The 19,021-nt window shown below is 37.1% G+C and overlaps 2 protein-coding genes across 3 annotated transcripts; one reads left to right on the forward strand and one right to left on the reverse strand.

The window, feature by feature from the left end:
• The first annotated feature begins 2,319 nt into the window (after window positions 1-2,319).
• Window positions 2,320-9,209, forward strand: LOC104107380 (chromatin remodeling protein EBS-like). 2 transcript variants are annotated; one of them, XM_009616167.4, is made up of 5 exons: window positions 2,320-2,665; window positions 2,765-3,110; window positions 3,690-3,758; window positions 8,044-8,179; window positions 8,785-9,209. In XM_009616167.4, the coding sequence occupies exons 1-5, from the start codon at window positions 2,593-2,595 to the stop codon at window positions 8,809-8,811; spliced, it is 651 nt and encodes a 216-aa protein (XP_009614462.1). In that variant the 5' UTR covers window positions 2,320-2,592; the 3' UTR covers window positions 8,812-9,209. The 2 variants fall into 2 exon arrangements, with proteins under 2 accessions (XP_009614462.1, XP_009614463.1); XM_009616168.4 differs by having other exon boundaries at window positions 2,363-2,665; window positions 8,764-9,209.
• A 220-nt stretch (window positions 9,210-9,429) lies between these two features.
• On the reverse strand, window positions 9,430-18,466 carry LOC104107378 (uncharacterized). Its single transcript, XM_009616166.4, has 12 exons — window positions 18,106-18,466; window positions 17,654-17,763; window positions 16,450-16,519; window positions 16,028-16,184; window positions 15,809-15,946; window positions 13,354-13,493; window positions 12,902-12,949; window positions 11,718-11,828; window positions 11,447-11,628; window positions 11,232-11,353; window positions 9,903-9,979; window positions 9,430-9,805 (listed from the first exon to the last, which is right to left on the reverse strand). Exons 1-12 carry the CDS (start codon window positions 18,313-18,315, stop codon window positions 9,695-9,697), a joined length of 1,476 nt encoding a protein of 491 aa, XP_009614461.1. The 5' UTR covers window positions 18,316-18,466; the 3' UTR covers window positions 9,430-9,694.
• Between the last annotated feature and the right edge of the window lie 555 nt (window positions 18,467-19,021).

Here is a 19,021-nt window from a genome sequence, read left to right on the forward strand (position 1 = left end):
CTTTATGGCACCAGCATGTGCTTTTACGAACGAATCTGCCAACATGGCAAAAGAATCGATAGAATTTGGTGGTAGATTGTGGTACCAAATCATAGCTCCTTTCGAGAGGGTCTCCCCGAACTTTTTTAATAGCACGGATTCAATCTCGTCATCTTCCAAATCGTTACCTTTTATGGCACACGTGTAAGAGGTGACATGTTCGTTAGGATCGGTCGTACCGTTGTATTTGGAAATTTCGGGCATACGGAACTTTTTGGGGATTGGCTTCGGTGTCCCACTCGATGGAAAAGGTTTTTGCATGAATTTTTTTGAATCAAGCCCTTTTATCATTGGCGGAGCTCCCGGGATTTGATTGACCCTGGCATTATACGTCTCCACCCTCTTGTCGTTGGCTTCGACTCGTTTCGTGAGTTCCTCGAGCAGTTTAGTAATTCCGGGATTAGTCCCCGATTCCTGCTCGTTAGATTTTACTATGGCAGGCTCTGTTCTGGGGGTGACCTCTCGAGGTGGGTTGGAAACCGGCCTGCTTTGTGCACGAGTTTGGCTCTGTAGCTGAGCTATTGCTAATTGTTGGGCTTGTAACATCTCGAAGATCATGCGTAAGCTGGCCCCGATCTCCTCCGGGTTTTGGGTGTCTTGGGCTACGGATCGAGCACTGCCCTGAATGCTTCTTTCAGGTTTGGAATGCTGGTTTGCTTTCAAAGCAATTTGTGAATTGACATCTAGTGGTATTCCGGCTCGAATCTCGGGTAGTGCCAAGTTGTTGGTTTCATCTTGAAGGCCAGCTTCGTAATCGGTCGGCGAAGCCATTTGGTCGGCGGCTATTCGTAGCCGAACCTGAATTGAAGGTTGTTTTCGAAAATAAGTGACCACTATTATCCTCGGCCCCACGGTGGCGCCAAACTGTTTACCCAAAAAAAGGGATAGAGTTAAATTTATGCGCAGTTCCGAAAATATATGGTACAACTTAATACAGAATGCTAGGATAAATAAAAGTATGAATATAGATTGGAGAAAAACGTAATCTAGGCCAATCAATTATGAACAGTGAAATTTAGGATTTAACAAAAATAGAATCAATCTAAGAAACTAGAAAGATCACTCTTGCTTGTAGAGGGGATAATACAATTTGTGATAGTGTAAGTCCTCCAATAGATCCCTTACAAAAATGATAAACAAGTCCTTTTATAGTGAAGGGGTTTGGCTCCAAGCATAATAAAATAAACATTCAGTGGAAAACCCATGATAAATCAGCTTTTTCATAATTTCTGCCAAGATTCCCTCTAGTGGGATTACAACGGCTTTTGTCTGCGAGCCCGATCTTGTTTAGAACCCTCGATTTTGGTTCGACCTTGATTTCGGCTCGAACTTGTGATCTTGACTCGAGCTCGATCCCGGTTCGAGCCCTCGAACGGATTCCTGGTCGATGTAGGTTGGTTTTTGGATTATCTGCACGATAGATCTACCCGCGCCATGGTTCGATTCTTGTTCGAGTTTGATTATGATATCGATCTCAACACGGACCGGCCTTCCCAGGCTCTAGATTAGTTCGTGAACCCCCCTTCGGGATCTTACTTTGATATATCACCCTTCGAACCGTACCGGACATGCCAAATTCATTTCGACCGTATACATACACATTTCGGTCGTTTGAATCCAAAAGAACCATCTTTTGGTTCCGGACTCAACTTGAAACAGTATTTTTTTATCTATCGCATCAGCTCAAGGGGCAATCAAGTAGAAAGAGTGCTGCAGAAAGATAACGATTTGCACTCTTCTTTACCACATATAAGAAGGACAATATCGCGGGTGTTTACATATATATATATATATATATATATATATATATATATATATTATTTACTTAATCATAGTTAAATAATATATATTCTCACTTTAATTTGGAGTAATTTTAAAATTAAATTATTTATTTGATGTTCATATCGAAGCGAGTAAAAGTTAACTGAAACGTCATTTGTGTCTAGCCTCGATTCATTCACAAAATATTTTTTAAGTGTTTTCCTAAATAATAGTCCTTTAAATTGAATGAGCAGTGAGCGTGTTGCATCCCAAATCAAATGTAATAAATGTATCTCCTTAGTCCTCAGTAATACATTAAAATTTTAAATAAAGTTATCCCACACAAAAAAAAAGAAAACCGCTGCAAATTTGAGTCAGAAACCAAAACGTCAAAACTTTTCAAAAGAATCATATTACTGTGTAAAAGGAAAAAGAGAAATATAAGTTCTTTTGCCAATTTTTGACGTCATTTTTGGTTCCGGACTCCTGTAAATTGCAAGTTTTCAACAGCTTTGATCCACAAAACTGCAGCGTACCAGAACCAAAACAGCAAACCATCGCTGGCGCGCGAAGGCGCGAAACATACTATCAAGTCTTTCTCCTCCAGCAGAAGAAAAAACAAAAACTCAATATAAGAAATCTTTAAAAAAACAAAAAGCACCTGTGAGTTGTGAGTTGTGACACGCTGGCTCGTCTCTCTCTCGCTCTTTAACTCTCCTATTTCTCTCTCTAGAAATTTCAGGCGCATGACTTTTGTAGTGAGTCTTGTTCGTCACACTCTTCCTTCAGTCCATGGCTAAAACTCGCGCCAATCGTCGAACCCTAGATTCTTACACGGTTAAATCCATCAACAAAACCGTCCGAGGTAAGTTCAATTCCACACACTTCTCCCAATTTTCCTACAAAATATGCAAAAAATTTTGCCGGAAAATCTAACTTGCGCCACCTGTCGCCGTTTCCTCAGCCGGAGACTGCGTGTTGATGCGACCGTTGGAGTCGTCAAAGCCGTCGTACGTTGCTCGAGTTGAGAAGATTGAGTCCGACAGCAGAGGTAGCAACGTCAGGGTTCGCGTCCGGTGGTACTACCGGCCGGAGGAGTCGATCGGCGGTCGACGTCAATTTCACGGCTCAAAGGAACTGTTCCTGTCCGATCACTACGATAAACAAAGCGCCGACACAATTGAAGGCAAGTGTACGGTCCACACATTCAAGAGCTACACAAAACTCGACGCCGTTGGCAACGAAGATTTCTTTTGCCGATTCGAGTACAATTCTTCTACTGGAGCGTTTAATCCCGACAGAGTTGCCGTGTATGTTTAAAGCTTGATGAAAATCCTGGCTTTTTTGCTTACAGTAGGACGTTGTCTATTTAATTACACTTAAAGTTGGTTATAATAGTAACTTGACCTCATTTTTCGCAATTGAATAAAACTATCTGGCTACAACACCTAGCTATGTGGTCTTATTACAACTGCAAAAAATTATTTACATAATTAGGTCAAATATTATGTTATTGTGACGTTTCTGCTAACAGTTTCAATTTGATTACATCTAAATGTGGTTATAATAGTGATTTAACCTCATTTTTCGCAATTGCATAAAAATATCCGGCTTCAATACCTAGCTATCTGGTACTATTATTTACACAATTAGCTCACTTATTAGGTAATTACATGTAAATCTCTTGATAAACGTTAATTGGTAATCTGTCAAAGATGGTAAGTAACCGGCTGTCATAGGTTAAAATTCACCATTAGTGGGACTGGCGGTGTATATTACTTAAATCATTAGGAAATATGTCTTTTTCTTAACAAGTTCTGCCACATAATTGAATTGATTATTAGCCTGAATTTATTGGTTGAGTGTTCTCCCTGGTCCAAATTTTGCAGGTATTGTAAATGTGAGATGCCTTACAATCCGGATGACCTCATGGTTCAATGCGAGGGCTGCAGTGACTGGTAAGTCTGATTCCTTACATTTTTATTGTGGTAAGTTGTATTATAATATAATTTCATGTTTAGCTATCAGTTGCACTATGTTTCAAATCTTGTTAGATTTTAAAGTTTCTACTAAGAGACAAACTAGTGCCATTATAGCAGCTGATAAACAGTACAGTTTATGCATTAGTTTCCATTCTCAAAGCATATTTCTATGTTTTATTGCATACTACCTCTTTTTGGGGGATAAGTCAAGATATTGTGCAAAAACTAACTCAAAAAGAAAAGTGGCAATTAGTTACTCCAGGATATGCGACTCAAGCCGTTCATGATTATCTGGAATTCATGTATTTGTATTGTGTTTCAAATAATCTTGTTCTTAGCAGAGTTACTTCGATATTTCCTGCTGGAGGATCATGATTCCTTTTAACACGTTATGTGCTGTCTGTTCAATGTTGGGAGCAAGTATACCCACACATGTGAGGAGAGGTTTTCTCTTGTACATTCTACGTTTGTGATTGAGTTGTAACCAATCATCAGAGTCTAGTGAGCTTTCATGACACGAATAACGTAGATGACATTGGTTTACTTCAAGAAGGTAGTGATTCCTTTAAGTTTTATCTAGGCCGTTAGCTCATGAAACCGGGAGAAAGCAACTCTCCCTTTCTTTTGGTTGATGAGCGTTTCTAGTTGCATGATGCAATGCAATTGATGTCCTATTTGGAAACGCTCTTCTCCTTCTCCTTCCTATTTGTGTCAGAAAAAACTTTCCTCAAGGTGATAGTAGTAAGTGCCCTGTTACAAGGTCGTTAGATCTTTGTATTATCATTTGTGTTACTGGTGTATTTTTAATTATGTATGCTGATGTGTTACGCATATTTATATGGCTTGTGAGATTTGGATATTTAGTTTATGAAGTCTAATAATGGATGGAGGATTTATATTGGTGATATTAAGGTACTTATTAAAAAGAAGATATTGGTGATATTAAGGTGATCACCATCATTACAACAACAACAACAACCCAGTATAATCCCACTAGTGGGGTATGGGGAGGGTAGTGTGTACGCAGACCTTACCCCTACCCCTGGGATAGAGAGGCTGTTTCCGATAGACCCTCGGCTCCCTCCCTCCAAGAACTCTCCACCTTGCTCTTGGGGTGAATCGAACTCACAACCTCTTGGTTGGAATTGGAGGGTGCTTACCACTAGAGCAACCCACTCTTGTGGTTGGAAGTGGAGGGTGATCACCGTCATTGCATCTGGAAATCTGTAAGAGGCAGAGCAGAGCTATATCTGGAGCCCTCATTTTGAAAATCAAAATTTGCATTTGATCTGATACACATCCCTCTTTCCAATCATAGTGCTGCCTGACACATCCCTGTTCCCAAATCATAGTGCTGCCTGACACATCCCTCTTCCCAAATCATAGTGCTGCCTGGTCTTAAATGATCAGTTGCAAACTTCTTCGTTTCTTTTATTGGTAATTATTTTTGTTTACCAGAGGTCCAGATGAATGATTTTCATTCACTAATATATGTGGTCATACGCGTCTCTTATGGCTATGCAGCTATGATACTTGGTTCACTACTTGTATTGAACTTTTTCTTCCTATCTATCCGCAAAATAGGTTGGGCCAATGACTGAACGTAAGAAGGGTAATCTTCATAATTCTCTGCTCGAAATGATATAATCAGTTCCAATGCAAAGATGTCATTATTTAAGCTTCTTAGGTTGTCAAGCCTTTAATAACGCTAGGTATGCACCGGTCACGAAAAGATTGTGGAACCAAAGTGACGTGGAAAATTGACAAAAGAACCATATTATATGTAAAAAAGATAAAAGAACTATTCTACCTATAGCGCATAAAAAATGTGCATTATGTAGATCCACGTGCATACTCAAGGGTTTTAAATTGGCGCACATGTGTGTCCTCTGTTCTTTATGCTTAGGAGCAACCTTGTCATTACTCTTTATTATGTGATACTCAATTGTTTTTAGAAACTAAAAAGCCACGAACATAGTTGGAAATGGATGGCTGCAAGAAGGCTTCGGAAATTGTGTTACTCTACTCATTTTCATTCTTGTGTTCCAAAACAGTTATTTTTAATTATTTTCAAATATTAAAGTTATAAAATCTTATTAAATCCCAGTGGAAACGAAAAATACTAGGTAATTTCTTCCCATCTGTCCATGCGTTGGTGGATAGAGTTAACTGGTACCTGTTGTTGGAGGGAGGTGACAGGTATTCCGTGGAATTAGTCGAGGTGCGCACAAGCTGGCCGAGACATCATGGTTATCAAAAAAATAAAAAGAAAAAATTTAAAAAATTATAAAATCTTATCTTGATGTTTTTCTTAATGATTCCTATGTAACAAAAAATTTAATTATTAATAACACATCAAAATTAGTTTAACAAGTGCCTCCATTTTCCATTGTATATTATAAGTAAGAATATCTAATTGAGTTTATTTCCATCCGGAATTGCAGATCTCACCAAATAATTTTCATAGAAAGCTTTTCATAAAATTTAACAGCTTGTGACATTCCTTGTAGTATGCTAATCTAATTAGGACTTAGTTCAAGCTAACCCAATTCTTATATGAAAAGGGAAACACTTCTCCAACCTGGTTCATAGCTCATACGAACTATTTTGCTCAATTACAATCAAAATAAAATTACTAAGACTATATTCTCAAAATAATTTAACAAGTACACTTTGTTTGTTGATCATCAAAATAGCACATGTTGATACATGTACACTACGACAACGAATTTTGTTACTTCTTTAACATAGATCATATTAAGACGCTTAACTGGGAGGCACAAAATGTGCTTTTTTCGTTTTTGTAATTTAATTTGTGATGGAAAAAGTAGGAAGGAAGCAATGGAACTCGAACTTGGACATTTTCAGAAATATACTCCCACCAATGACTTTGAATGAGATTTTCGTGGCCACTGATCATGAGAGAATATGATTTAAGTTATTTGCCTCCCATCTCTCTTTCATGTTTAGTTCTTCCTCTACCGTTGGAAAAGTATATTAGAGGTTGTAGGCTTTTACATAAATATTGTATCAGTTGAAATTGACCTGCACGCACTATATTAATTTTCATGTGGATATGCTATTGAATTCACTCGATTAACCTCTGTGAATTTTACCTTTTTGGTTGTATATTTCAAGAACCGAATTTCAAACATGATACCTTTTTTTGTATGTTGTTCAGTACGAACAATTTATTTAGTAAAATACCTTTATCATGCCAAGGAAAAAGAAAGAAGGAAGCAAAAAAGAAAGGGGAGTAGAAGAAAAAAGATACGACATATTCTTTAGCATCATCACTAAGTCATTAATCATTGGCACTAAAAAGTTTGCAAGAACATGTTTCTTCCTAATGACTTATTTACTGGTGGTCACTATAAGGGGGAGGAAGTTTTCAACAATAATAAGTATTATATGAGCTTTCTTAAGGGAAAGCTTATTGAACGGGCAACAGTTTCATAAGGGAAAGTTTATTGGTCACTTAAAATTCTTGAACTTTAATATCCGAAAATAATTAAAGCAATTGATTTGGAATACATGAATGAAAATGAGTAGATGGACAAGGTTGCTCCCTTTCGTGGCCTTTTTAAATCAATAAAGAGTGATGACAAGGTTGAGGAAGAGAGGACCCACATGTGTGCCAATTTAAACCCCAAAATGTATGGCACAGAGAAGAACAACATAATGCATTATTTTGCGCTATATGCGTCCGTGTCCCTAGTAACGGACGTTAACTTTGAGTACGCACTTGGATCTATATAACACATATTTTCCATGTGCGGTAGAATAGTTATTTTTTTTATATATTGTAATATGGTTCTTTTGCCAATTTTCCACATTACTTTGGTTCCGGACTCTCAAAATGTTTTTCTAGATATGTACTTTTCCCCAGCGAAAATCTGGCTCTGGAAGGATGCCAATGTGTGGGAGAGACCTTTGAAGGATAATAGTATATTCAATGCTAGTCAGGGTTAATACAGTTCATAAACATGTGACAGACTTGCAGCTTAAATTTCAGGAGCTGAATGCAGCAGATTCTTGATCAGCTTTCCTGGGTGGATTCAAATGAAAATATCATTTTTGTTTCAGCTAGTTTGAGGGCTAAACCTGCCGTCAATTAAGTTTTCTCCAAGCATATTTGCATGATTCAAAGTCATTAAAATAGGAAGATTCTTAAGCAAAAAAGCATATTCCTAGTAACATCACTTGTATCTACTTGTAACATCTGGATGACTGTTACCAACTGTCTGTGATTTTAATCCAGGTTCCACCCTACTTGCATAGACATGACGCCTGAGGAAGCCAAGAGACTTGACCACTTCTTTTGCCAAAATTGTTCCTCTGAAGATCAGAAGAAATTGCAAAATTCTCATGCTACTTCAAGACTTTCAGATACAAAGGTGAGCCGATTGCTAGATTAGCACGTCCACCCTGGTTACATTTCTGTATCCATCTTTCCACAATCCAACCTCCTTTCAGTTGACGTATCTTGCTGTATTCATTTGCAAACATGTTGGGGGAAAAACAAAGGCAAAAAAGAATGATTTTTGATTTTACATGCTTAGTAAAGCTGCTTTATCATACCGTTCGTTACATATGACGGTATGGTAGGAGCTTTTGTATGTTACCCTGTCATTTCTTGCAACATATTAGTAATGCCAAAGAAAAGTAAATACCAAATGTCGTTAGGGAAAAAGGGGTGGGGTGGGGGGTGGGGTGATGTGCTGAATAAACTAGCAAAAACAGATGTGCCTTATTCATTGGTTTTTGTTACCAAAAAGACATTTTCTGTAAGAGTAAACAGCTCTTACCTGGAGTTTTATAGATTTATTTAATATTTTTTGGGATGACTGATCATTTTCAGTGGGAGTGAACTGAGAACTCTGACAAAATCAGCTCTTAGCTGGAGTTCTGTAGATTTTATTTAATATTTTCTTTGGTAGTTATTGTCCTATAGATATGTTACTGAAGCCTCAATTTTCAGAATTTGACCTGAGTATTTCAGGTTGAGTCCAAACGCCGACGGAGGTGATACTTCTGCATATGCTGGAGGAACTGTAACGTTTCTCTTATTTAGCCAACGGATGCAAGCAAACATTGAGGTTATTATAACTGCATCAGAAGGAACTCTCATGTGGACTGATGTAAAGGGAAACTGGGTGAAACTTAGTGTTGTCTACTGGTTTGATAGGCATGCACCTTTTTCCTTTAAGTAGGTCGAGGAAGTGTTTGGCTGTGTGTAATTATGTATTGTAGGTTTTCTCTTCTGTTCTTCCACGTTGGAGAATATCTTAATAGGGTGTTTATAATAAAAGTAAAGTAGTTTAGTGTAAATAGGTGCTGGCATTTCCACGAGCAATAGCCCTGCTGTTAACAGCTCCCTTATGGAAACTACTGTTGGGTGTTTGGTACATGTGAAAGGTTCATATACCTCTCTTTTCTTTTTTCTTTTTTTTTTGGCATTTTCTTGGTCATTGCGTGCTGTGTTTCTTCATTTTTGCTGTGTGTCCCCAGCTGATTAGTCTAGCATTCTCACTTCACTTGTTTAGAATCGGTATCAAGGTTCCTGGTATACACAAACGTGTACGACCTATACTGTTGGGCATCACTTTAAACTGGGGAAGCATTTGACGTATGCACTGAAAGGTCGTTTCTGACTGAAGAAAAAACCTTGTAATTCCTTCCAATTCACTGACATACAAATATACTCATTGTACAAAGTCAGTGGAAAAATTGATATACAATTGTGCTATCAGCATACAAAAGCCTGATATTGCAGTCGGAATTTCTCCTGATAAACTTTCAGTTAGCTACACTGATATGGCTGTGTAACAATTACAATTCCCACAAATTCCACACCAAAACAGAGCAGATAAACTGCTTTTAGCTCATCTGCATAGAGCACGACTTTGATATTAAACGTTTTTTGCTCTCTTCCATACTATGACTGTCCCGCCAAAATCAGAGGAAGCTAACAAGTTCTCTCCATGATTCCATGCAATACCTATGACCGGATAGCCATGACCCTGCAATCAAATACATCAGTGTGTTAGTTCCTTTTTCCTTGTGAGGAGATTGATAAAAGTTTGGAGAATCAAATTTGCTCAACACTTTTTTTAATACCTGAAGCTTGTTAACACATGTATTCCTTGGCCGAGTTAAATCATAGAAGTAAACATTTGCATCTTCACTTCCAGCAACTTCAATTGTTAGAACAGATAACTAAGTCAGTTGGGAGAAATTCATAAATGGCAGACTGAAAACTTGTTTACATCCATGAAGCTGTAGGGAACACAAATGTTACCATAGCACCCCGAAGAAGCGAAACACTATAAACTACCAGCTATGTCCATTTATAAGTAGCTTATTACAAAAATTGGCCAATTCATTAAATATTACTAATATTAGCCAAATGTTATCAATATTAGCCAATTAGCTATTTGTAGCCAAACATGGTCAAATTTTTGCTTTCTTTTGAGTGGGTGTTATTAGAATAAATCGGGTAATCTTAAGAAGTTTGAATCTCAGTTTTGGGATGATTTGGCGGAGTTTTGAGATGGTTTGAATTGAAAATTCGAAGTATAAGATGAAACCTGAAAAAAAATATGTGTATCACACTGTGTATCATTTATGTATCACATATGTATCATATTTGTATCAAATGTGTATCACATGTATATCCATGTATACCTGTGTGTGAGATACATGCGTGATACACGTTTGATACATGGGTCGCAGAAGAATTTTTTGACTCGATATTAACTACGAATTTTGATACCAAATCAGTCCAAACCACCTCCAATCTTCCTCAAAGTTTGTATATTGACTCATCTATATGCTTTCAATCAATTTCAACCATACCCATTGAAAAAAGTCCTTTTTTGCTTAGATTTTTGGAATCTTGTATATATATTTTTTTGTATTTCATCACCTTGTTTGCTATCTCATCTATGAAATTTTCTTTCCGTTTGCATCTAATGTTGCCGATGACGCTTAAAAATATGGAAGGAGATCTTTGCGTGTGATTCTTGGAGAGAAAGAACCTTATTTATTTGGGTTTTCAATTTTTATGTGCTTGGCTAGTTTTGGTAAGTTGGAACTTATTTGGGACATTTATATAAGATTTCCTATATAAACTCATTGGAACTTTCTTTCTCCAAAAAATAAGATGCATGTAGGAAAACTCAGACAGTCTTTAGAACTTACTTTCTTCTCTGTTATCTGCTTGAGAATTCTTAAATAAGCTGGGTACCTACGAATTTCTTTTTCTCTTATTGTAAACTCCTCTCGCTATTTTCTTCTTTATTTTGAGTATCTTCTTGATTGTAAACTAAACTTCCAAATGACTACAGTTTTAGGACCTCAGGAGGAAAAAAAGGCAAGCAGAGGTTTAAAAATTGGAGGCAGCTTGTAAATAGATTCAATTTTTTTATTGACAAATCCGATACATACCTATGTACTCTCCCTTTTCAAGGGAAAGTAAAGGACAGAAAGAAGCACGAATGCTGTGTAGCCGTGGAGCCAGTTTCAGTGAGCACCTAAGTGTCAAATAGCCTTTCATCTCCAAAGAGACTCTGCAAGCCCATAATACACTTCAATGTGACTTGAGAAAAAAAATTCAGAAGAAAGAGAAACCAAAACAAGAGACAAAAATATTTCAGTTTGACCTGAAAAAAGACAAACTTCCATCACGAGTAAAAGCCAGCAAGACAGGGCCTCGTGCAAGCAGAGAAAATGTCCTGTACTGAACAGTTGTAACAGCAGATCTATGCTTGCTGCTACTTCTATTCCGATGAGTTCGAGATAGCACACCTGTATGGGAGTTCATACTAATTGTGTAAATAGATCCCTGTAGATAATGAAGCTGAAAATAGTAAGCCTTAGTGCAGAGAGGACTAGAAACTGTAATGAAAGAAGAATTGGCACAAAGCAGGCAACCTGACCATCACCGCAGAAAATAAGCTGACCAGTGTGGTCATGGTCCATGGCAGTGACTTCACCATCGACAACAATTTTACTCACTGTTCTCCCAGTGCTAAAATTGAACACCTGAATGTTAGTTTAAAGGTTTAGTGCTTGATGAGGTGAGAAAATAAAGTGTGAAATGAAGGCTGTGACATATTCTATATGGCGAAACAAATATATACAGAGATAATTGAACATGTGTATGAGTCTACTAACATGAAGGCTGTGACATATTCTATATGGCGAAACAAATATATACAGGGATAATTGAACATGTGTATGAGTCCACTGACACTGTTTCTTCAGGGGTGTAAGTATGAAGTAATCTACTTTTCAAGCACACGATATCCAAATCCTAATTTAGAAGCAAAAGTAATACTTTAGTAGGTTAGAATGTCAGCCTGAATAAAATTGTACGTTTTCTTGATTCATAAAATACAAGCTTATGGTCAATCTTTGCTTCATTGTGTAAGCCACCATGTGATTTATGTGCTTCTCAGAAAATGTTATAACAACTTATGATACTCCAGTGAGGATTCAAGTCAATGACTGCCACATTTCATCTGAATCTTAATAATCAGCAGGTTTCATCTGTTCACTTTCAGTTCGATGTAAACTGCTTGTTTTGTGCTGCTTCATGAAAAAACTATTGTATCTTCATTTTAGACAGTGGTGTCCTGGTCAGCTTGCGTCCACCTCAACCACTACAGCCCACAAGCACAAATGCCAGATCAACCTGCACAGCATGGCTTGGGCACTGTTGTGATGGACTCGAACCTAAGATCTCCAGATTATTACTCCTATGCCTCAACAACTCAGCCAACACCTCGGGGATGAAAAAACAATTGTATCTTAATGCATTGTGTTTCAGAAACGTCATCTCTCTCTAATCATCTAATCATGATGACTGCTGTGCACATGGAAATATCCTTCCCTCCTTTTGTTGCTCTATTCCCTTTCTTTGGAGGTTAGATAAATGTTTATCGTGCGCCCTTAGCTATTAGTTTTTCCTTATAAAAAAATATTTATCGTGCACCCATGAAGAAGTATTCTCTTAATTAATGCAAATAAATCTAACAACAAGGATAAGTACAGTAATCTATAGAGTAAAATCTAAACAATTAATATGCGTACAGAAAAACAGAAAGGATAATTACATTTATTTCTTTCTTTGCATTGCCGGCAGAAAGAAAGTTATTGTTCACCTGTAAAAGAAGAGAAAAAGCAACAGAGAAAGAACCAATTTTAGTCAGTTGTTTAAATGCATATAAATGCCAAGCCAGCTGAATAAAAAAAAAGAAAATTTTATAGGTGCTTTGATGCAACAAGTCATACAGTCTACTGAAGGAATAACAATTGCAAAAATATAATAGAAAAAAGAAAAAAGCTGAAAAGCACATGGAGTCAAGAGAGACGTAGATGGTCTAGTGTTACTGCCAAGCACGAACTGAGGAGGACATGCATGCAAATACTCATCCACAATAACACAAGAAATTTGCATGCAAGCATGTCTTCCGAAAACCGATCAAGAATGTCATTCAGGAAAGTCTACTCTGGTGGTTGCAGAAAATGTTTACCAAAACAAAAAAGTACATCTTTGTCCACTTACAGGATGAAATCGAATGCAAAGCTGTGAAGAGACTCCATATATCACCCTAATGCAAAGTCCTCTAGAAATATCCCATACTCTGACAGTTTTATCCATTGAAGATGATGCAATGTACTGATTGTTTGTTGAAAAGTCAAAATCTGGAAAAGGACAGATTTGTAAATGATAACAAGGCAAGACTCCACCTTATAAAGAATACAATAAAATAAATAAGGCAAAACTCTGATATTCGCCACCACAATATCAATAGGAGCAGAATCAGCAGTGCTAAAGCCAAAACATCAATCATACCATCCAAAATGGATAAGAATTCAAAATGATTGAGGGACAATTTATACTTATAACTTTCATCAATAAAAGAAGAAATTTTAAAAATGAATTTAACGAAAAACTACTTAAGAAAAATGATGGAAACAAAAAAACATAGAAAAACCTGTTCTTGAAAGTACTAGTTCGACCTTGAAAAGTCGAACAAAGGCATCGCAAAAGAGACCATGCTATTAAAAATCACAGTGGTATAGAAACAACTACTGCAGGTGCTAAAAACTTCCCGTGAGCAAAAGAGCTACTCTCTCCATCCCAATTTGCAATTTGTTTTGCCCTTACTACAGCACAGAGGCGGACCTACATGGGCAGTAGAGGGGTCACGGGAACCTGTTAGCCTCGGCAAAAATCATGTATATATATTTGTATATACGACAAGGACCCCTTAAATAACTTGGATGTGCCCCAAAACACAAAAGTTGGATTGGCTCCGCTGGTTTAGCATGCCGCATTTGTCTCCTCGTTCACTACATGACCAGGGTTCGAGAACGCAACGCTAGCGCTTTCTTTCATTCATATTTTTTCTCTTTCAATTCAAGATAGATTAGTATCTCCTGTATTTAGTGCTCAACTTGTTTTTTTTTCTTTATCTTTTCTAAGTTCATGAACAATTATTTAGCACTAGTACATAATAGTCAACTTCTACACAAAATAGTCTCAAACTCTTTTTGAGAAATATCCTTCTAGACATCGAAAAGGTAATAGAGAGAGACATAGAAAAATATTAAAGGAAATGGGAAGGGGATAAGATATACCATTAGCAAGAAGCCAATCATCTTCTTTATCCTAATAACTAAGTTTATAAGCATTACCATTTTCTTGACATGTATAAGAATAAGTAATTCAATTTTTCCCAAAAACAGTAATAAAAATAATTCCAAAAAAGCTTCTGCCTTCAAGGATCATTTCGACAAAGTAGCAGACGTCCATCGATTCAACGAAAGTGACTGAGACTCTGCTTGGACTGCTTTACATACCTTCAATCTTGATCTTATTAGACTAAGTTTTTGATATTTTTGAACATCCTTTTGGTCACTGACTCAAAGTCACTAAGTTTTTAAGGAGTTAACATGTCAGATTTTGTCGTTACTATCTGACATATCTATATCAATAGCGGTGCCCCCGCTGCACTCAAATCCTAGGTCCGCCTCTGCTACAGCCCCCACTACATACAAAAACAAATAAGTATTTTGGTATTAAGCATACTTTGGTATTTTTTACAAATTTATTTTGTGTCAAAAGCATTCTTTTCTTCCTTAAACTGTGTGTCCAACTGTCCATATCCAGTCAAATCTTGTCTATGCTTCTACCAACTTAATACAACCAATACTGGAAGATTCATTTCTCCATTCCCATACCCCTAACTCTTGTAGGAAAAAGAAGAAACTACTCCAATGACAATCATGGACAATGAATAGAGTTATCAAAGGTGTGATTGAGACTTGAAGCATGAAGCAGAGCAGGGCTAAGCTTCACATTGCTTAGGTGGTGCTTCAACGATGGTGAACGACGTGCACCTTAGCAAAAACTAGCAAACCAAGAATCATTGAAAAACTTTAGTTGATTTCAGGAACTCATCTTGTAAGATAGAACTAAACAATAAATACAGCCATCAAAATGATTAGTACTCACACGGAAACATACTGAATGGATAAGTAATGGATTAAAAATAGGAAATTAGAGATTTCGATTATGAAAACTTAGGCACTATACTGAATTAGTAACTTAACATTTGCATCTCATCAAAGATCTATGAGAGTTTTTGAATTCTTCCACATGGTTTGATATCAATACTTCACCAGTTACATTTTTTAAAATTCTCCTACCCATAAAATTTTGTGTTTATAGATCTTTATTTATTTTTAATATTAGTTCTTCAGCACTTCTTTCATTAAAGACCTGAATTGAGCTTTCAGTTTAAAACACCGATAGATTTTGGTGCTTTTCTACACTTTTTGCATTGGACAACATTGACATCTCACTCTGATTGCGACTTAAATAAGACTATGGCTACAAATTTAAGCCACTATTTCTAACACATTTAACAAAGGAAAAGTACAACTCAAACAATTCTGATATATGAATAAGAAGTTAAAGACAAGACTGCAGAATCAATACCAGTTAATCCAACCTGTGACATCTTTTGAATGCCCTATTAACTGCTTAATGACTGAAGGGGGCATGGAGACATTGCACACTGTCAAACTGCCATCTGATGCTCCATATGCAAGTAGATCAGAACTCATATGCCCAAACTTTATAACCGTAACTAAAAAATTAGATTAGTTAAGTTAATAATAAAGTTTGATGAAGAAAGAGGTCGACTGATTCTGCTTTGCAAAATAATTACCCATGGCCTTGCACTGGTCAAAAATGCAATGCATCCCAACAAAGGAATATGCAGGTTCCGATCTTCTACGTGGCCGATCATCAGTATCACTCGCATTTGAACTGTAACTGGTAGTCCGGCTCAATGCTTGACTTGCTTGACTGGGACTCCGTAAATCCTGCATAAACATGAGGTGGTGAAAGGTGTGCTAACAGAATTCTCATTTGTCATGCAACTATAATGTCCAGAAAGAAACTCTTCCGATCTTCTAGTTGAGTCACAAGCCAAGATCACTTCGCATATGGCTGGTGTGGACCTAGACTCGACTAATTCATTTGGCACTAACCTTAGCATCAACCCTTCAAACTTAATTCATAGCCCATAGGGCTAAAGTAAAAAGTATGAAAAAAGATTAGTTATAGACAACCAAAAGCTGCACATACCTTGAAAGAATTCCAGCTATCCGACTCGAGCAACTGGGAAACTGGACTTGGTGAAGGCATCCATCGCCCACTGATGCATCAACCAGTAAATTATCCTGATGTCAGATTGTATGCAGTACGAACTTCAACAAATGACATAAAAAAGATAAAATAAATAAATAAAATGCTTCATCTTGGTAAAGCTTTGCATTCCCCAAAGTTCCATGATGTCAAAACAACTCAAAAGCAGTAGAAAAGGTACATGCAACAAAAGATAAATAAATCATGTTGCCTCCCTCCACAATCAATAATGGGCATATAAAAAGGATTATTCTCCCAACATCTCATGCTCTTATAGTGCCTAAAGAGCTGAAAATTTATTAATAACCAGTGCTTCAAGCAAATAAAAAACACATTCTTGGTCCCCTCCTGTACAGTGATAAATTCATAGTCTGACAGTTCCAGATTAAGAAGCAACGTCATCATATTCTCGTCAGACTTCTGTGCAAGCCCTGGTATAAGGCAAACATGATGTTTTATCGGTTTTCTAGAGACAGCTGAATTGATGTATAGCCCGTGTACATAAAGGCTATGAATTCGAAACTTTTTCCAAATTTTGCTTATCTGTACAGGTATAAAAGCGCAGCCCAGTGAGGGAGAAGGGCCGCACCCCAAGGGGTGTGATGTAGACGGACTACTCTAAACTCTAAAGCAAGCAATAGTGGCTGCTTACACGGCTTGAAGCCGTGACCTATTGGTCACACGGAGTTGCACCAAGGTTCCCCTTCCCTTGCATCTGAAGCTTCACGAAGCTTCAGATGATATTATTCCAATCTGTCCAGGTACCTCTACATGAAATTCAACTGAAAAACTCTAGGCTTCATATGATGGTATTATTCCAATTGAAGCTTCAGATGATGTTTCTTACTATTTCTAGTTTCAAAAGCCACTGCTTGCTAAGTATTGTTAACAAGACGTCCAAAATACAGATCTGTGGAGTTCTCAAAGCCGCGGACATTTAAGTCAACTGAGTAATTCTTACTAGCAAGCTTAAGTTTCCGAAACTCAACCTCTCAACAGTATTCTTAGTCATTTAACACAACAAATGAAATTTACACAAAATATAATAAGTACTAAGTAAACAACCAAATATGAGTCTTAATCACGCGCCCTAAGCACTTGAGGTTGCAACCTACTAGAGGAAATGAAGATAGATCTCAACCACCTGTTCCCTGGGGTGCTCGAGCGGCTTGGTATTTGCAAGTTCTCCCAATTCCTTGGCCTACTAATATAATTTCGATAAGCCACGTATCCTTTTCCATTGTATCTCCAGTCCTTCAACAAGAATTAAAGTCCAATCAGGTTACTTCTTAACTAATTGTAACAAATACATAGATCCTACTACCCAAGTGTTCAATGAAATTGCATCTCGTTTTACATCTAAACCAGAAAAAGTAATTTGAACTATGATAAACTGAATAAATATATAGAAGCAATCAGATATACGTAATATTTTTTTATGAAAACCATAAAAGAGGCAAATATGCGCATAAAAATGTAAATACGTACAATAAGTATGTATACATTTGTAGTGAAATCAGATCATGCTCACAGCGATGTTGCAGTTAAATATAATCATGATTCAAGTATTAGTGAAAACGCGTGAAATAAGTGCACCTTGCGGCGAAGTACACCGGATTCGGCTTTGCGATGAAGAAGGAATCGGCGAATTGCAATGTAATTAGGATCCGAATTGGCAGGAGATGGCTGAAGCATACAACTGAAGAACTCAGGATTTGCAGTTGAGTCCTTTTTCTTCTCAATATTCTCCTTCAGTTCATTATCATGATCTTCAGGCGAGCTCTTCGAAATTGTCGGTTCCGCCATTTCGGGGAAATTCAGGTGAACTCTTCTTCATCCAAAAAAATAATATCGCCTCCTCCGGCAATCAGATCGTGGAGGAAGCGTTTTTGAAAAAAAAAAACAACCAGGTAATGGATGAAAATGGAGTTGTGATAATGTGAAATTGTGAAGACTGATGAGGAGAAATGGTGAATCGAGGATCTCGTTTCGCATGTGCAATTACCAGTGTCCGTCAACTGCGCCATTTTTTGGTGATGGTGCATCTTATAAATATTTTAGCTTGTAACGAACAACTCCCTTATCTTTTTGTTATTACCACTTTCTCCCCAAGTTTCTAAAATTATTAACGAAAACACACCCTTATCTTTATGTTCTTACCACATTATTCCTACAATATATCAGTTCTTTGTTGCCTTCCAAAAACTATTGCGAATAAGCGCCCTTTTACTCGTCCCAAAATCTCATTTACGCCCCTGTGGCATTCAAATGTCTCAATCTTTTATTAACTGACGCATGTACAAAGTTTGAGGGTTCAATTAGACTAAAAAGGGAAAAAAAAGTGTGTCGTTCCAATATCAAGAGTACAAAAGGAATTTAAGTGGAATAATTTTTGCAATAACATTTTGGGGAGTTGTAAGACAACACACAAAGGGTTTGTGGTTTCGAGCACCAACTTTTTTCCTAAAAATTGAATCTCCATCCTACTTCTTTCCTTGTTCAATTTCCTTTC

Source organism: Nicotiana tomentosiformis, chromosome 1, assembly GCF_000390325.3.
Source record: "Nicotiana tomentosiformis chromosome 1, ASM39032v3, whole genome shotgun sequence".
NCBI classification, from domain to species: domain Eukaryota; kingdom Viridiplantae; phylum Streptophyta; class Magnoliopsida; order Solanales; family Solanaceae; genus Nicotiana; species Nicotiana tomentosiformis.